This window comes from Aquarana catesbeiana, linkage group LG12, assembly GCF_042186555.1.
Source record: "Aquarana catesbeiana isolate 2022-GZ linkage group LG12, ASM4218655v1, whole genome shotgun sequence".
NCBI classification, from domain to species: Eukaryota; Metazoa; Chordata; class Amphibia; order Anura; family Ranidae; genus Aquarana; species Aquarana catesbeiana.
In genome coordinates, this window is record NC_133335.1 from 240,088,419 (window position 1) to 240,106,449 (window position 18,031).

Below are 18,031 nucleotides of genomic sequence, written 5' to 3' on the forward strand. Positions count from 1 at the left end.
ATATCATCCATTTTGACATTCCATCTATCCTCATAGAGATTGATACAGCCTTGCAACGCGATGCCATGAAAGAAGAACAGCTGCGGCGTGCAGCAGCGGGCAAAACAGAATCGGATGAGGAGTCAGAGAGTACGGCTCTCTGACGGTAACTACACCTTGTGCCCAACGTGACCAACAGCCAAATCTGTGCCAATTCCTGCAAATTATCCCCATCGTGCTCCTAGGGTGGGGGTGCCTTTTCCGAGAACAGGCCTTTTTATGACACATTGTCCAATTTTTCCCACCAAAACTAAAAAAAAAAAAACGAAGGGATTTGTCTAAAATTTCATTCCGTGCGTTTACGTCTGTTGGACCACTGAGAAAGGTAACAAGGTGTCAAAGTCCAGTTTTGTATCTTAATAATAATTATCTTCTGAGTAACGGGAGTAATGTGTCCGCCATTTTATTGTAGTTAGTGCTGCTATCTCATTCCCCATAAATTTCACACTTCCTGTAACGGAGGGTCAATGCTGCAATGTGAGGGTTTGACGCTCCACAGCCTCTTGCCGCAAACTTTAGATGTTTTTTTTTTTATTCCCTTTTTAAAAGTCTCTTTTAATCGCATCTTATCATGCTTTTGCCTCTTTTAAACTTGGATTATTTAAATGTTTAGTAATATTTATTGAGACTCAGAGGAGTTGTACAGTTTTTTTTTAGGCAGACCTTGTTTATCTGCTGGGACTGCATCTGGTATCTTGAAATAACATCTGCTTTTTTTTTTAACAATTGGTACTATACCTATGATGACCCCCCACCCACCATAAGTTATTATGTAATTATAAATATGTATTTTGCAAAATATTTATTTTGAAAAATCATAAAAGCAAAACAAGTAACCTATATTGCAGAATATTTTTTTAGTCACACTTAAAGTGAATGTGGCTATTTTATATTACAAAAACAGTACCTAAATTAATGTATAAACAGTGCAACCACCTCCCAAAATTAAAAAGGGTGGGCGCACAACTTAATACGCAATTAAAATAAATAAATTGACCTATTTTAATTTTGGGAGGTGGGTGTAGTTTATAAATTAATTTTAAAAAATTGCTTTGATATTTATTTTTTTTCTAGGAAATGTATTCATGAATGAATTGTATTTAGCATAATGCATTTTTTTTTCCATTTATAAATGGTACACCCACCTCCCAAAATTAAAATCAATTGTGTATTTAGTTGTGTGCCCACCCTTACACTTTAGGAACTTTGTAAACCTTTAAAATTAGGATATTAACACTCTCTTGCTAGATTATCAATGTCAATCTAAAAAATGTATTTTTTTTTTTTTTTGGAAATGTATTTATAAATTATTGGTAACAATCTAAAAATGAATATTCATTTATAAATACATTTTAAAAAAAATACATTTTTAGATTGACATGGATATTAACACACTCTTGCTAGATTATCCATGTCAATCTAAAAATGTATTTGTAAATTAATCTTCATTTTTAGATGTATTTATAAATTATTGGTAGCAATCTAAAAATATTAATTTATAAATAAATTTCCAAAAAAAAAAAATACATTTTTAGATTGACATTGATAATCTAGCAAGAGAGTGTTTAAGTACTTTGTAAACCTTTTAAATAAGGATCTTTGATAATCTAGCAAGAGAGTGTTAATATCCTTATTTAAAAGGTTTACAAAGTTCTTTGACATTGATAATCTAACAAGAGAGTGTTTAAGAACTGTGTAAACCTTTTAAATAAGGATATTAACACTCTCTTGCTAGATTATCAAAGATCCTTATTTAAAGGGTTTACAAAGCTCTTAAACACTCTCTTGCTAGATTATCAATGTCAATCGAAAAATGTATTTTTTTTTTAATGTGTTTATAAATTAATACTATATTTTAGATTGCTACCAATAATTTATAAGTACATTTTAAAAAAAAGATTTTAGATTGACATTGATAATCTAGCAAGAGTGTTTAAGAGCTTTGTAAACCTTTTAAATAAGGATCTTTGATAATCTGCGAAAGAGTGTTAATATCCTTATTTAAAAGGTTTACGTCAAAGTGTAAGGGTGGGCGCACAACTAACTACGCAATTGAAATAAATGAATTGTCCTATTTTAATTTTGGGAGGTGGATGTACCATTTTATAAATTAATTAAAAAAAAATTGCATTATGATAAATAAAATGTAGTTCATAAATACATTTAAAAAAAAAAATGATCAAATGCAATTTTTTTCAATTTATAAATGGTACACCTACCTCCCAAAATTAAAATAGGACAATAATTTATTTCAATTTGCGTAGTTAGTTGTGCGCCCACCCTTACACTTTAAGAACTTTGACGTAAGCCTTTTTAAGTTGTAAGGGTGGGCGCACAACTAAATACGCAATTAAAATAAATAGATTTTCCTATTTTAATTTTGGGAGGTGGGTGTACTATTTATAAATTAATTTAAAAAATTGCATTATGATAATTTTTTTTTTAATGTATATATGAACTTCATTTTATTTCTCATAATGCATTTAAAAAAAAAAATGAATTTATAAAATGGCACACCCACCTCCCAAAATTAAAAAAGGACAATTCATTTATTTCAATTGCATATTTATTTGTGTGCCCACCCTTAAGCTTTAAGAGTATTGACGTAAACCTTTCAAATAAGAAATTACATTATAATCTTTTTTATTTGGAAATTTATTCATGGATTTATTTTATTTGTCATATGCAATTTTTTAAAATGAATTTATAAATGGTACACCCACCTCTAAAATTAAAGTAGGACAATTATCTACTTCAATTGCATATTTAGTTGTGTGCCCACCCTTACACTTTAAGAACTTTGATGTAAACCTTTAAGTAAGGATTTTAACACTCGACTAGAATATCGATAGCAATATAAAATGTTATATTAATTCACTAATATTTCCCCAAAAAAAAAATTTCTCATAATAATTTTTTTGGGCTTACTACATTAGATGCCAGATTACACTAATAGAACAACAATATGATGCCTGCTTTTATGCTGTTTAATTTATTTTCCTTGTACATTTTTTAAATAATTGTTTTTTTTAGAGGTTTGAAGATATACTTTTATATTTTGTTAAACACACTGCTGGGATGAAATTATTTTGTTTCAGTTAAATATTGTTTGTGTTAAATTTTGGTGCTTTTATAAATCTATATTTTTGTGTTTTTGAATTTTATACATGCAGAAATACTGTGTGTGTGGGAGGGCTTAAGTTCTGTTTCAACACCATAATTACTTTTTTGGCATGGCATAAAATTTTCTGATTATTATGTTCCCTGGACAGCACGCATATGTTGTAAATGATAATCAGAAATTTATGTGCAAATTTATTCAATTTTGGCCCCCCTAAAAAATTGAAAGATCTAAAAAAAAAAAAAAAAAAAAAAAAAAAAAAAATTATATTTGTCAAAAACGTTTGACGTTTTCATAAAAAAAAAAAAAGTTGCATGTATTATGTCTTCATTGCAGAATGTCAGTGGCATTAAGATAGACATAGCTAAGTGCCAAACATATAGATATGAAATTTAGTTTGAAATTTGCAAAGGAAAAATCATTACATTCTCACTACAGCACATATAAAATCGATGCAAAATAGATGCTGTGTTCTCATTCATTTTTTACCACTTCATTAATAAATATACTTTTTAATTATTTAAACTGGAGCTCCCAGAACCACACCTCGTAACTGTAATATTAGAAATAAATAGCCTAAGTTCAAGAGGGTTGCATTTGCACTTTTTTGTTTTTTCCAAAAATCAAAGTGACTTCTCTGTGGGGAAAAAAAAAATAAAAATATTTCCTTCACAACTTTTATTTTAAATTTATTTTTACAGAGTAATATATGAAGTAAAAATAAAACAATCGTATCTTATTTTTAAACAACAAAAAAAAAAGACACCTTTAAAGTTAGCAAATCCTTAATTTAAAAAAATATAAAACATATTTCCTAGTATATTGTGGTCTGTCTATTGCCTGTGAAATGGGATTAATTACAGAAATATTTTTTAAAAATGAAAAGAGTATATATAGTTTTTTTTTCTTTTTGCTCGTGTGAGTGTGTGAAATGTCGGTCTGCTATATGAAAGGAAGAAGAACATGTTATTGAATAATGTACATATGTATTTGTTCATAAAACTGTAAGAGATTCTAATGTAAAATTGTAAAGAAAAAAAAATGCTTGATGGGGGGGAAAAAGGTCAAGCTGTATTTTCCAGAAAAGTTGTAAATAATGGAATCAAAAAAAAAACATTAACTCCACATTGCTTTTCCCATCTGCAATTTTATATAATTTTTTTTCTGTCACACTTAAAATGTTTACATATTACCAGAAGCAATGGTTGAACAACATCCCCATAATTTTGTCTTTAAAACCACTGTGTATTTTATTTTATTTTTTTTTTTTGAACAAATTTGCAAAAAAAAAAAACGGCAAACAAGATTTGAGACGTTGTTATGAATAATATTGCTTTCTGACTTGTCAGATAAAATACAGAGATTGAAAAAAAGGACTTCACAATAGCAAGATTTTGTTTTTTGTTTTTTTTGCAATAGAATCCTATAGCTTTCGTCTTCTCTTCTAAGATCAGTGCATTGAAAATGAGATTGAAGGGAAACTTAAATTTATCTGTAACCTGTCCTAAAATTTTTGCATTGGCCAAGCTGTGGATGATAGTCTTGTGCAAATCATTGGAAAAAAAAAAAATCATTGGAAAAAAATAAAAATAAATTCAAAGATTGACACTTTTGGGAAGAAAAAAAAAAAAAAGTGAGACATCGTTTTGTGAAAAAAAAAAAAAAACTGGTATAAATAAAAAATTACAGACGTCGGTGAACACTGGTGAAGTGATCAAGTTTTGCAGCTGTGAACAAATATTTTAATCCTTATGAAAAAAAAAATAATAATAATAATTTTCCTGCCCCCTACACCTGTTGCCTGTGGAGGTTTCTATGCACACTTTTTTTTCCATCTCAGTGGTGCGCCATGTTTTATCTGTGTACAATCGTATTGTTGTACAGCACGAATATGTTTTTAAAAGTATGCAACATGTCAACAGAAGACCCGCCGCCGCGGTCTTGCAGTGCGATGTACAAACTGGTTATGCAGCACTGGGAAGAAAAGTATTGACTTTCAGTATTTCCAGTACAACGTCTACAGATTTCATATCTTTGTGTCTGAAACATGTGATACTTCTTCTATTGTACCAGTGCATTCACATCTATGATACCACCACCAGGCCTGAACCATAGCTTCTCCTGAGCCCAGCACTCTCAAGATATCTTTTTATTTAAAAAAAATAAAAAAAAATTTTAAACAAAAAAATAAATACATATATACATAAAATAAAAATAATGAATGAATCTGTTTTCTGTGGTTTTTTTTTTTTCTCTATTTTATTTTTTGTTCCAATTTTATTTTTATTCAGGTTACAGAACAAGTAAAACCTTGAAGCAGTAATAAACCCCAAAGCAAACTTTTTATTATATTGCCAACCAAAAATCCAGAAAAAAAAAAATAAAACATGATACAAATGTTGTTATAAATTGAGTTGCAGTTCAGTGAGAAAAATAAGTATTTGATCCCCTTGTTGTTCAGTCGTGTTCGACTCTTTGTGACCTCATGGACCATAGCAGGCCAGGCTTTTCTGTCCTTCACTGCCTCACGAAGTTTGCTTAACTTCATGTTTATTGTTTCGATGATACTATCTATCCATCTTGTTTACTGAAGGGTCTAGTCAGCTTTTTTTCTTCCTCCTCTTCTCCTTTTTCCTTCCATGCTTCCCAGCATTAAGGTCTTTTCCAATGGGTCCTCTCTTCACTTTAGGTGGCCAAAGTACTTGAGTTTCAGCTTCAGGATCTGTCCTTCCAGTCAATATTCAGGGTTGACTTCTTTCAAGATTGACTGGTTTGATCTTGCCATCCACGGGACTTTGGAGAGTCTTCTCCAACACCATAGTTCAAAAGCATCAATTCATCGGCATTCAGCCCTCCCTGTGGTCCAACTTTCACAGCCATAGGTTACTATTGGGAATACCGTGTCTTTGATGGCACTTTGTCGGTGGGGCGATGTCTCCGCTTTCAATAATGTTGTCTAGGTTTGCCATTGCTTTCCTTCCAAGAAGCAAGCGCCTCCTAATTTCATGACTACAGTCACCGTCTGGTGTGATCTTGGAGCCTAGGAAGATAAAATCGGTCACTGTTTCCGTTTCTTCTACTTCTATTTGCCAAGGAGTGATGGGACCAGTTTCTATGACCTTAGTTTTCTTAATGTTCAATTTCAGGCCAGCGGTCAGGAAAGGCTTACCAGAGGAAGAAATGTTTCCCGCAGGCTAACTCTTGCTCACCAAACTTTTCTTGCGGAAGCTGCAGTAGTGCGTGCTAACATGTTTTCTGCTGCCCTGCATCTGCTGTCATCTGTTACACCACTCAACCGAAAGCCTAGCAGCTAGCACAGCTGTTGGCCCTCGTGCGGCTCTGCACTCCTGCGCCACCTGTCTGCTCTGCCAGGGGCCCCGAGTCAGAGGAGTAAGAGAAGCATTCCTCTGCATACCAGGCTCTTCCTACCAGGTGCGTGACACCAGCTTTTGCGCTCTCCTCCTCTTTCACCTTCATTAAGTTCTTCACTTTCGCTCCCCTCCCAACCAACATTAATTTTGGCTCATGTGGTACACAGATTAGTCCCATCAATGTAAGAAGGTGCTCCTAATGACAACTTGTTATGTGTATAAAAGACACTTGTCCACAGAATCTTTCTTCCATTCAAATCCCACCATCATGGGCCAGACCAAAGAGCTGTCATAGGACCTCAGGGACAAGATTGTAGACCTGCACAAGGCTGGAATTGGGCTACAAGACCACCAGCAGGAAGCTTGGTGAGACGGAAACAACTGTTGGAGCGATTATTCACAAATGGAAGAAATAGAAAATAACCATCAATCGCCCTCGGTCTGGAGCTCCATGCAAGATGTCACCTCATGGGGTAAGGATGATCAGGAGAATAGTGAGGGATCAACCAAGAACTACATGGGAGGAGCTTGGTAATGATCTCAAAGGCAGTTGGGACCACAGTCTCCAAACAAACTATTGGTAACATAATACGCTGCCATGTACTGAAATCCTGCAGCGCCCGCAAGGTCCCCCTCCTTAAGAAGGCACATGTACAGGCCCATCTGAAGCTTGCAAATGAACATCTAAATGATTCAGAGTAGGATTGGGAGAAAGTGCTGTGGTCAGATGAGACCAAAATTGAGCTCTTTGGCATTAACTCGACTCGCCGTGTTTGGAGGAAGAAAAATGCTGACTACGACCCTAAGAACATCATCCCTACAGTCAAGCACGGAGGTGGAAACATTATGCTTTGGGTCCGTCTCTCTGCTAAAGCTACAGGCCGACTTTGCCGCATTGAGGGGCCAATGGACGGGGCCATGTATTGTAAAATCTTGGATGTGAACCTTCTTCCCTTCAGCCAGAACACTGAAAATGGGACATGGATGGGTCTTCCAGCATGACAATGACCCAAAACATACTCAAGAAGCACATTAAGGTCATGGAGTTGCCTAGCCAGTCCCCAGACCTTAATCCTATAGAAAATTTATGGAGGGAGCTGAAACTTTGAGTTGCCAAGCGACAGCCAAGAAACCTTAAGGAGAAGAAGAGTGGATCAAAATCCCTCCGGAGATGTGTGCAAACCTGGTCACCAACTACAAGAAACGTCTGACCTCTGTGATTGCCAACAAGGGTTTCTCCACCAAGTACTAAGTCAGGTTTTGCTTGGGGGATCAAATATTTATTTTACTCGCTGAACTGCAATTCTATTTATAACATTTGTATCGTGTTTATTTTTCTGGATTTTTGGTTGATATTCTGTCTCCATCATATAAAATACACCTATGATAAAAATGATAGACCTTTCATTCATTTGTAAGTGGGCAAACTGACACAATCTGCAGGGGATCAAATTGCTATTTCCCCCACTGTACTGTATATCTTAGATGCAGGCCTGGACTGCGAAAAAAAAAATAGGCCTGGGCATTTTAGGCTGACCGGCATCATGTTCTGCTATGAGGCCAAAGGGAGGACCGGTCCAGGAGGACTCAGTCCTGCTCGGACAGCGTCGCTCCCTAGAGGCCCACATGGCTTGCGGCAGACAGAGACCCGCAGGTGAGAGCCAGGTGCATGATATATGAGATATCATTGTATATTTTATGGCTCTTACCCGCTGGAGCTCTCGGTCACATTAGCCAGCTCTTGTTAGGACATGCGGCCGGGCAAATGCCCAGTGTGCCCTATGGCGAGTCCGCTTTGATGCGATTTCTTTTTTAAGGAATGCTTTCTTTTATTTTTACCTGGTGATCTTTAATACAATTTTTACTAGTGAATTTTTTAATTTTTTTTTTTTTTTAAATCCTTTGGAATTATGACCAAGTATTCGGCTGTCTGCCTTATGTTCAGCTTTAAATAGCTGATATCAAAGATTTAAAATTCACTTGAAAAAATTATATATCATTTGGAATTATCACAAAATATATAAACTTTATTGCGTACAATAAAAAAAAATAGTCTTTACAGAAAACATACATAGAAACGGGACGGCAGAAAAAAGACCAAGTGGTCCATTTAGTCACCCAAGTTTTTTTTTGTATTTTTTTTTTTTAACCTATTCTGGTAACATTGGTTAAGGCCCATGATGGGAACCATTCTGGTGGTGAGGTATCCTCTATATTTATTACAAACTTAACTGAGCCTACACTTTTATGTAAATTTGGCCGTTTACTAAAAAAAAAAAAAATGTTGAGATAAATTTTACAAGAGTGTTCCATGTTTTAATCTTTAGTGGGGTCGAGTCAATGTTTTTGTTTTTGACAACAGTGGTGAGAAAATTTGACGAAACAGGATGGAAAATTTTTCTCAAACTAACAAATCTAACAATGAATGTGGTTTTTGTTCGGGAAAGTCCCTTCATTCCAACCGAATGTTCAATTTTGGAATGAATGGACTTTTCCTGAAAGAAATTTTGGATTAAATTACATTTTGAAGGATTTTGCAAGGACATTCATCAAGTCATCACATGTAAGGAGAATTTTTGTACAAATTTTTGTATGAAAATCTTCTAGCTTAACATTAAATGGCGGCGCTATGTAACGTTTTTCAGCAAATGTTACCATTTTAAAACTTTAACTGCTGGTACAGAGGGTCACATCAAAAGATGTCTTCTTCATTGAGGAGGTCTTGTTTTCAGTGGTGTTAAGTGTACCGGCGTAGGCCAAACACGATCTGTTAATACAGTAAAAAAAAAACAAAGAAAAAAAAAAACATGATTATAGAGTCACTTATTCTCCCTATTATTTTTCTGAAGAGTTCTATACAGAGAAGCTATCGTGGCTTTAGACCATCACGTTTTGGACCTCTGTCCAACACATGGGCCAAACAGTAATGACCTTAGGCTTCCCAGATGTAAGCAAACCTTCAGTGCCAAACTCCCAATCTGGCCATCTGTCATTTAAAGTGTTACTAAACCCAAATCACAAAAGCCAAAATAATTTGGATTACCTGCTCATGTCCACAAATATGAGATATGTAGAAATCCTGGAGTACAAAGTCAAGGATGCCTTCAAAGATCAAGGGCTTGACTAATTTGTCAGTTGTAAAATTTTAAGAAATTTTGAAGCCATGTTTTATTTTCCAGAAAAAATTTTATTTTTGGAAAAAATAAATAAAAAATGTGTGTGGAGTTGTTTTACAATTTAAAAATAAATTTGTTACACTGGGAATGTGAAATACAGCATATATAAAAGTATTATGCTTGAAATAAAAGTACAGCTTTTGAGAGATGAGTACTCTTGAGGGAAAAGCTCCTCTCATTTTCATTCTGCTCCTCATCATTTCATTCCATTAAATATTTTTTAGTGCATTTAGGGCACCTCTGGCACTGGTATGCCAGGATGTGTTTTGTTGGCCTTGTAGCATTTGGAAAAGAATATTTTTTCTCACAATATTTGCAAATTGCAGCTTTGCTCTCAGTTTCTGTCCTCTCTTAATTGACAGGTGCTATCATCTACTGCAGGGGTCTCCAACCCACGGCCCTCCAGTTGTTCAGGAACTACAATTCCCATCATGCCTGTGAATGTCAGAGTTTTACAATGCCTCATGGGATGTGTAGTTCCGCTGGAGGGCCGTAGTTTGGAGATGCCCTGCAGTGCCCCCTAGTGGCAGAAATGCATATCTCTCTTGTTTGAGAACCTCACTGAGAAGTACAGTGTTACTTGAATTGTGTTCCGGGTTTTGCTTCTCTTCAGCTGAGAGAACTTGAAATCATTTAAGACTTTACAGAATTCTCAAAAAACTTTCATGAAGGTCTTCGTGTTTATCATTGTAAAAGAACATATTCCACAAAAATCCGCCTTGAAAAAAAAAAAATCAAAAAACATTTTTTTGCAATTTTTCCATTTTTTTTTCCGGCCCTTCCCATCTCTACATGGGACTACAATAAAATATACCGATGCGGCAAACCCCCGACGTGAAACCTTCTAGGGCAGGTTGTCTGCCCTGGCCACACAGTGGCTCACATTTATGCTTGTCCTCTGCTACTGCCATTTGTAGAAGTTACCAGAAATATCATACATACTGAATAAAGGCAGTTCAATGCATCATGGGAAGTGTAGTCTGAGGCTGGTAGTACACGTGGCCTTGTTGTGCATGCATTGATGAAGCCTCAGACCGGAAGTTTGGCTATGACGCTCGAGCAGATTGTGTGGAAGACAGCAATACTGTGCATAAAATCGCGTTTCTGTGGCTCATCAGGTAAATAAAATACATGCAGTAAGTATTTTTATTATAAAGATACATTAGCACACATGGTAGGGATGCCACCTGTCCAGGATTCACCCGGATAGTCTGGGTTTTGTGCCATGTGTCTGGGTTTCAGACAGCATGAAACCCGGACACATTATGAAAGACTGTGGCTTGGAGGCCCCCCAAGCAACACAACCTCTGAGTGCATAGGCGTGCGCAGGGGCTGGGTGTGCCTGGGCATGCCTTAATCACCACGGTTGACAACTATCCGGGGGGGGGGGGGGCGGGCTGGCTGCGGTTGTCTAAGCTGAGTGTCTGTAACACTCTCTCTCACACTGCCCAGAGCCAGCACAGTTCCCCCCTCCCCAGAAATGGACGAGAGAGCAGAGAGGGCTTGATCTGCTCTTCCTCCTACCCCTCCTTGTCTGCACTCCAATCCCTGGCATGCTGTGCCTCAGAAAAGGAATGTGTGGGTGGGAAATTTGAAGTTCAACAGCTGGCAGATACATCGTGGGTGAAAGGTGCTGATGCCTGAGCCTTGGGTGAGTGAGCTCACCATCCACTGTGTGACTGAAGCTCCCCTCCCTCTCGTCTCTCTCCTGCCTCAGGAGCAAGTACACCAAGGTAAAGGGGACTCCGATGTAAGGGGTGGTCTGTGGACAGTGATGTAAGGGGAGCTTTGGAAACCCTGATTTGGGGGGGGAGGCTGAGAACGCTGATGTATGTGGGGGCTTTGGTGAGCAGAAACCCTCTTACATCAGAGTCCCCCTTTACACCAAAGTCCACAGCGTTCCAGCTTGAAAAAAAAAAAAAGCGGGCCGTGCACCACTGAAGTGTTCAGGTTTGGCTTGAAAAGGTGGCAACCCTAACATTATTGAGATGGTTTAGTCCTACTTTAAACCTCAGCAGCTCCTTAATGACAGATGCTAACCTAGTTTTTTTTCCATCTCCGTGGACAACTGGTAGAAGTCAGAATGAATGGTTAACGGAGAAGATTAAACCTATAGGTCAGTCTAAGGTTAATTGATGAGACAATGACATTAGGGTCAAGTATGGAATGGGGACAAAGGTATGCTGGGAGAAGGAAGGCTGTAGACTTTTTTACCCTACCTTCCTCTTGGATCTTGTGAGCCTACACGGAGGTCTGGTTTACACTCCCAAACACATGTCCTTTAACCAGATAAACAGGTTCAGAATAAAGGTTCTAACCCTACCATTATTCCCATACAAAATACATTTGGACTTCACATCTGCATTTGATGTACTCCAAATGTAGACCGATCTTCCAATCAACAGTGCTGAAATGTACTTTGGTTGGCAGATCATGGGCATAAATAAATCTCTTTGTGTGATATCCAAGAGGTACAGAAAAAGCCCCCCACAAGCACTGGTCCTAAATATATGAGACTTGAAGAGTTTATTTCTTCTTAAAAATTACAAGCCAATGCGCTTTAGAAACTGCAGCAGGCTTCATCAGGGCTATGATTAGGGAAAAAAAGACGAACAAAAAAAATTATTTTATTACTTTAAATTCACATTTTATTTTATAACCCAAAATTACATTCTAAACATAACAACATTTTTTCCCCTTATTCTATTGAGGGCCGCCACCAGCATAAGGCTGCTTAGGTATCCGCCTTAGGGCCTCAGGATAAGGGGGGGGGCGGCACTTGCTGAACCTGAGGGGTCACAATGGGCTTCCCTGTCCCTTTAGGTTTTACAGTAGGACAGGAGCGGCAGCGGCGGAATTTACTGGAACCAATACCTGTATTTTCCTCCTGCAGCTGCTGAAAGCCTGTTTCTCCTCCTCTCCCTCCCAACGGCATTCAGTGGCTGCAGGAGGAAAATAGAGGCGATTGGTTCCAGTACATACTGCCTCTGCCCCTTCTGTCCAGGTTCCACTTCCTTCTGCTGCCTGTACTTCCTCTTCTCGCAGCGCTGCCTGCTTCCCCTCCTCTTCTCTCCCGCCGGCTGCTGCAGGAAATTCCTTCAGGATGGAGAGCAGGAAAGGTGTAATTTACTGGCCCCTTCGTTTTCTTAATGAACACTGTAAGTACTCAATACTGAACACGCACGGTGTTCATTGATAATTGAAGTATAGTCAATGGTGTATAAACGCTTCATCATCTTCCAACATTTGGTCTGGACACTACTGTTTTTTTTTTTCTGTACCTCTTAGATCTATTCCAACATTTGGTCTGGACACTACTGTTTTGTTTTTTTTTCTGTACCTCTTGGATCTATTCCACAAACTCACTTGACTGCTGTTAGAATAACAATGCAACATTTGTAAGCTTCTGGACTTACCTGAATCCAAGGTGACATGCAGGGGGCTGTCATAGGCCTGCAGGAACTGGTCTGGTGTGAGGAGCTCTCTACTGTGCAGGAGGTGCAGGATGGAGGTCTGGGGGATGGTTAGCTCGGGCAATTTCTCAAACAACGAATTGGGAATGGTTTTCGAGCCCTGGAGGGTAACGACACAATCAAATGTCAAAGTTCTGTAAACTTTCTGGTTGCACATAATGCAAAGCCAAAGGAAAAAATTATGGAACCCAACAATATAAAGCAAAACCAAAAGGGTTGCAAATCATTTTTTCTTCTCAAACGGTGCTCGGGTTAAGCTTTAGACCTTTGGCAGACATTATTTTAAAACGAGTGACTCCACAGTTAGTGATAGCAAAATATATATATATATGCCTGGGAGTTCTCATATTTAATATCTTAGGCATGCAAGCTTTACTTATAGCTACGCCTCTGCCTGTAGACTTGATTGATCAAGTCATGGACACAACATGAAAAGATATTTCCAAGTTACGACTCCATTGAGTCTACTAACCCACCAATCAACATTGAGCCTTCCTCCTCTATCCATTAGCAATAGCCCTTCCCCTTCACTGACCTTGGGGTATTTGGTCAACTGCTTTCCGATCTTGAGTATCTTGGTCAGGCACTCGGTGATGATGCCATCTGTGGCCTCCTCACTGTACTTATCCCCCAAGTATTGACCAGGAACATCCAGCACTTTGTAGCTCCACTGGCTGAACAGTCGGTTGGGGATGTTATGGGACAAAACCAAAATCTTGGCGTTCGGCACTAGCGCCCTGCAAAGTAGGACACACACATTTCACTTGAACCAAAATATTAGAAGTATTGAAATGCCCTTCATTTCAATTGAAGGCCACATCCAATGTGAAATGAGCAAGCTAAACCCTTCCAACTGTCCAGATTATAAAACCCTTCCAACTGTCCAGATTATAGAACCCTTCCAACTGTCCAGATTATAGAACCCTTCCAACTGTCTAGATTATAGAACCCTTCCAACTGTCCAGAGTATAAAACCCTTCCAACTGTCCAGAGTATAAAACCCTTCCAACTGTCCAGAGTATAAAACCCTTCCAACTGTCCAGAGTATAGAACCCTTCCAACTGTCCAGAGTATAGAACCCTTCCAACTGTCCAGAGTATAGAACCCTTCCAACTGTCCAGAGTATAGAACCCTTCCAACTGTCCAGAGTATAGAACCCTTCCAACTGTCCAGAGTATAGAACCCTTCCAACTGTCCAGAGTATAAAACCCTTCCAACTGTCCAGAGTATAAAACCCTTCCAACTGTCCAGAGTATAAAACCCTTCCAACTGTCCAGAGTATAAAACCCTTCCAACTGTCCAGAGTATAGAACCCTTCCAACTGTCCAGAGTATAGAACCCTTCCAACTGTCCAGAGTATAGAACCCTTCCAACTGTCCTGAGTATAGAACCCTTCCAACTGTCCAGATTATAAAACCCTTCCAACTGTCCAGATTATAAAACCCTTCCAACTGTCCAGATTATAAAACCCTTCCAACTGTCCAGAATATAGAACCCTTCCAACTGTCCAGAATATAGAACCCTTCCAACTGTCCAGAATATAGAACCCTTCCAACTGTCCAGATTATAGAACCCTTCCAGCTGTCCAGATTATAGAACCCTTCCAGCTGTCCAGAAAATACATTCAGCATGGCTGACAGTCCAACCCCTCAACATGTCATGAAGATGCTTATAAAAGCTGATGTTCTTTGAACAGAACCTGAAACCACAACATCCAATCAAAAAGCTTCTGGCTAGCAAAAAAAAGCAAATTATCACCCGTTGTTTATTTTTTTTTTAAAGATGACTTTTCTAAAACAAGCACTCTGTTATTTTAGATAATATTAATTTAGAGAAAAAAAACTTCACCAAACACTTTACATATCCGGAGTCTAAAGGGAATATTAAATTGTACCAGGATTAATTTTATACAGTTTAATAAACAGATTTGCATAATTTTGAACACGTGCCAAAAAAAAAAAAAAAAAAAAAAAAAAAAAGCATTTCTGAGCTACAATAAAAACGTTCAATTGAAATAAAATGCCCTAATTCATATATTATTATATAGTATACAGAATTGTGAGGGGGGTGGATTACCTCGGCAAAGGAGAAGTGCTCACCAACACATACAGAAAGTCGTAGATCTTTGCGCTCACCTCATGATAAATAGGGGCAAACACAAAAGCGTGGCGTTTTATAATTTTGCTCAGTGTAGTATTATAATTATTATTATGACATATTTTATAATGATATCATAACATATTATATAGAATTTGGCATATATCACATTTTACCCTTCAAAAATGACCTTATAAAATGTGACAATAATAAAAATGAAGTGTGGGGGACATACACAATCCTTTGTGAGGCACAATTACCGCCATATGCTTAGACGTTGGCTCTGAAATATGGCCTTTAAAAAAATATTTTTTTTACTGCATTCCGGGATAAGAAAAAAAAAAAAAAGATGCAACATTCCAGTAAATGGATATTTCACTAAAATATGAAGCTTTCTAAAGCTGCACTCGTCCCGTAGAGAACACTCGGGTGGAATACATGTACTGTATGTGAAGTGTCTTATCTGACAAAGAATTTGTAATTCTGTCCGACCACGTTCGTGATTCCTGCACCTCTACCAGACAGCAGAGCAGGGCATGTCACAGCCACGCCCCCCCCCCCCCCATCCCCAGGCTGCTGATTGGACGGTGACGGTGCAGATAAGTCATTGGCTCTGCTCTCTCAGCACACGTGCATGTAGTACATGCTGATTGGCTGTTAGTGCTGCTCATCCCTGAGTAGCCGGCAAGGATTGATGAACTCTGCCAAATAAAATTTTTCAAAAGCTATAAACCTGCCCTGGGGAAGGATGGCGGGGGGGGGGTGGGGGGTTCCTAAAAAGAAATTGGAGGGCAGTTTAATTAAAATTTAAGGCTTGCTATTGGCATCTATTCACTAATGAAAGAGCCTGGATAGCGTGTAACGCAATGGTCATTTTTTTGGGGCTGTTTTTGCAAAGCATAAAAGATGAACCTCACCCACCTTTCCCCTCGTTTCTTCATCTTCCTCAGATCCCTCAGCACACAGTACAAGACGTCTCCACCAGACTGAAACACACGAGACAAAGGACAACTCAAACAGTTATACAGGATTACTTATTGACCAGTGAGACCAATGATATGCATTGGGTTAGATCCTACAGCAGCCAATCAGAAACCAGCTCTTACCGTATACATCCTCACCATTGGACAAGGTCTGACTTGGCACCAGACTGATATTTATTCTTACAGGGTGAATATTTTCTAGCTTTTAAAGTGTAAACAAAAAACCTTACAACTTCAGTGTACCATCACCACCACTACCACCATCACCACCACCACCACCACTACAACCATCACTGACACTACTACCACCATCACCATCACCACCACTACCATTACCACCACTACCACCACTACCACCATCAGCATCACCACCACTACCACCATCATCTCTGCTGCCACTAACACCATCACCACCACTACCATTACCATTACCACCATCAGCATCACCACCACTACCACCATCAGCACCACCACCATCATCTCTGCTGCCACTAACACCATCACCACCACCACCACCACTGCCTCTACCACCACCGCCAAAACTACCATCACCACCACCACTATTACCATCACTGCTGTCACTACCACCACCACTAACACCATCACCACTGCCACTACCACCATCAGTGCCACTACTACCATCACCACCACCACCACCACTATCACCATTATTGCTGCCACTACCACCATCACCACCACTGCCACCTTCACTATCACCACCACTACCACATCACTGCTGCCACTACCACCATCACCACCACTGCCACTACTACCACCACCACTATCAACATCACTGCTGCCACTACCACCATCACTATTACCATCACCACTGCCACCATCACCATCACTATTACCATCCCCACTGCCTTCCCCAACCAGAAAATCACAGAATTCCCTTCTCCAATGCATGCACCATGTGAACACTGAAAATCACAACCCAGATTTGTCTCTATTCCTACAGAGGTCCTCAATAACAGTTGCAGTCAGGGCTGCTGTTAGAAGGAGGAGAAGCCAGCTTTCAGCCACTGGAAAGAGAGCCATACAGGGGATCAGTTACAGTAATTGCCCCCTTGCCTCGCCGATCATTCTCCATGTTCACATCTGATTCACCTAGCTGGGCCCCGTAGAGGAGGACCAGTGGTACCCCATTATCCACGGCCCTGGTTGCAGTGACACACCAGCAGACACGGCTTCCCATGAGACAGTATCCCTTACCCATACCGGTTTCTCTCGATTTCAGTGTGGGTAAGATACTGCCTATCACACGCCGGGCCCGCCGTGACCGCGCTATGCCAGTCTAATGCTGCTGCATGAGATTTATAATACATTCGTGTGTACTATGTACATACTGTGAGTGCAATGTTTGAAGGTTTTAATCGCTTCAATAAATTTGGTCAAACGTTACCGCCCTGGTGGAGCACTTTTTTGTTTTATACATGTGGATTGTCTGTGAGATTACCACCAACAGGATTGGAGATCGAGGTGAACAACTTTAACTCTTAAGGGGTTGACGCATATTTGCCAAACTCGAGAGTGTGAGGCAATGATATCCGATGAGTTGACACCTATAGGGGAGCGGAGTCACAATCTGCACCTGGTTTGGTGGATGAGTCTGTCAAGCAGCATCCTTTGTTGACAACCATATTATGGAACATTTGATTTTTGAGGATTTTATTCATTTCTTTTTGAATTATTCATTTATTCACTGGGTGATGTTTATAGTTTATGCCAATTGCTTTTAGCGCCACTATTTATTGTATTGGTTTTAACC

The 18,031-nt window shown here is 38.7% G+C and overlaps 2 protein-coding genes across 11 annotated transcripts in view; one reads left to right on the forward strand and one right to left on the reverse strand.

Moving 5' to 3' along the window:
- ARHGAP44 (Rho GTPase activating protein 44) overlaps positions 1–5,386 on the forward strand; it is a 132,847-nt gene extending 127,461 nt beyond the window's left edge. For 6 of the 7 annotated variants that reach the window (XM_073606975.1, XM_073606979.1, XM_073606978.1 and 3 more), the window contains one exon: positions 1–5,386. In XM_073606975.1, coding sequence (XP_073463076.1) covers positions 1–143 — 143 coding nt within the window. In that variant the 3' untranslated portion in view covers positions 144–5,386. The other variant, XM_073606977.1, reaches the window with a different exon arrangement.
- Positions 4,409–18,031, reverse strand: part of LOC141113710 (testis-expressed protein 47-like) — a 24,736-nt gene continuing 11,113 nt past the window's right edge. For 3 of the 4 annotated variants that reach the window (XM_073606984.1, XM_073606982.1, XM_073606983.1), the window contains exons 5-7: positions 16,199–16,263; positions 13,716–13,917; positions 12,733–13,280 (exon numbers count right to left, since the gene is read on the reverse strand). In XM_073606984.1, coding sequence (XP_073463085.1) covers positions 12,966–13,280; positions 13,716–13,917; positions 16,199–16,263 — 582 coding nt within the window. In that variant the 3' untranslated portion in view covers positions 12,733–12,965. Of the gene's footprint in view, positions 9,299–12,732; positions 13,281–13,715; positions 13,918–16,198; positions 16,264–18,031 lie in introns of those variants that run through there. The other variant, XM_073606985.1, reaches the window with a different exon arrangement.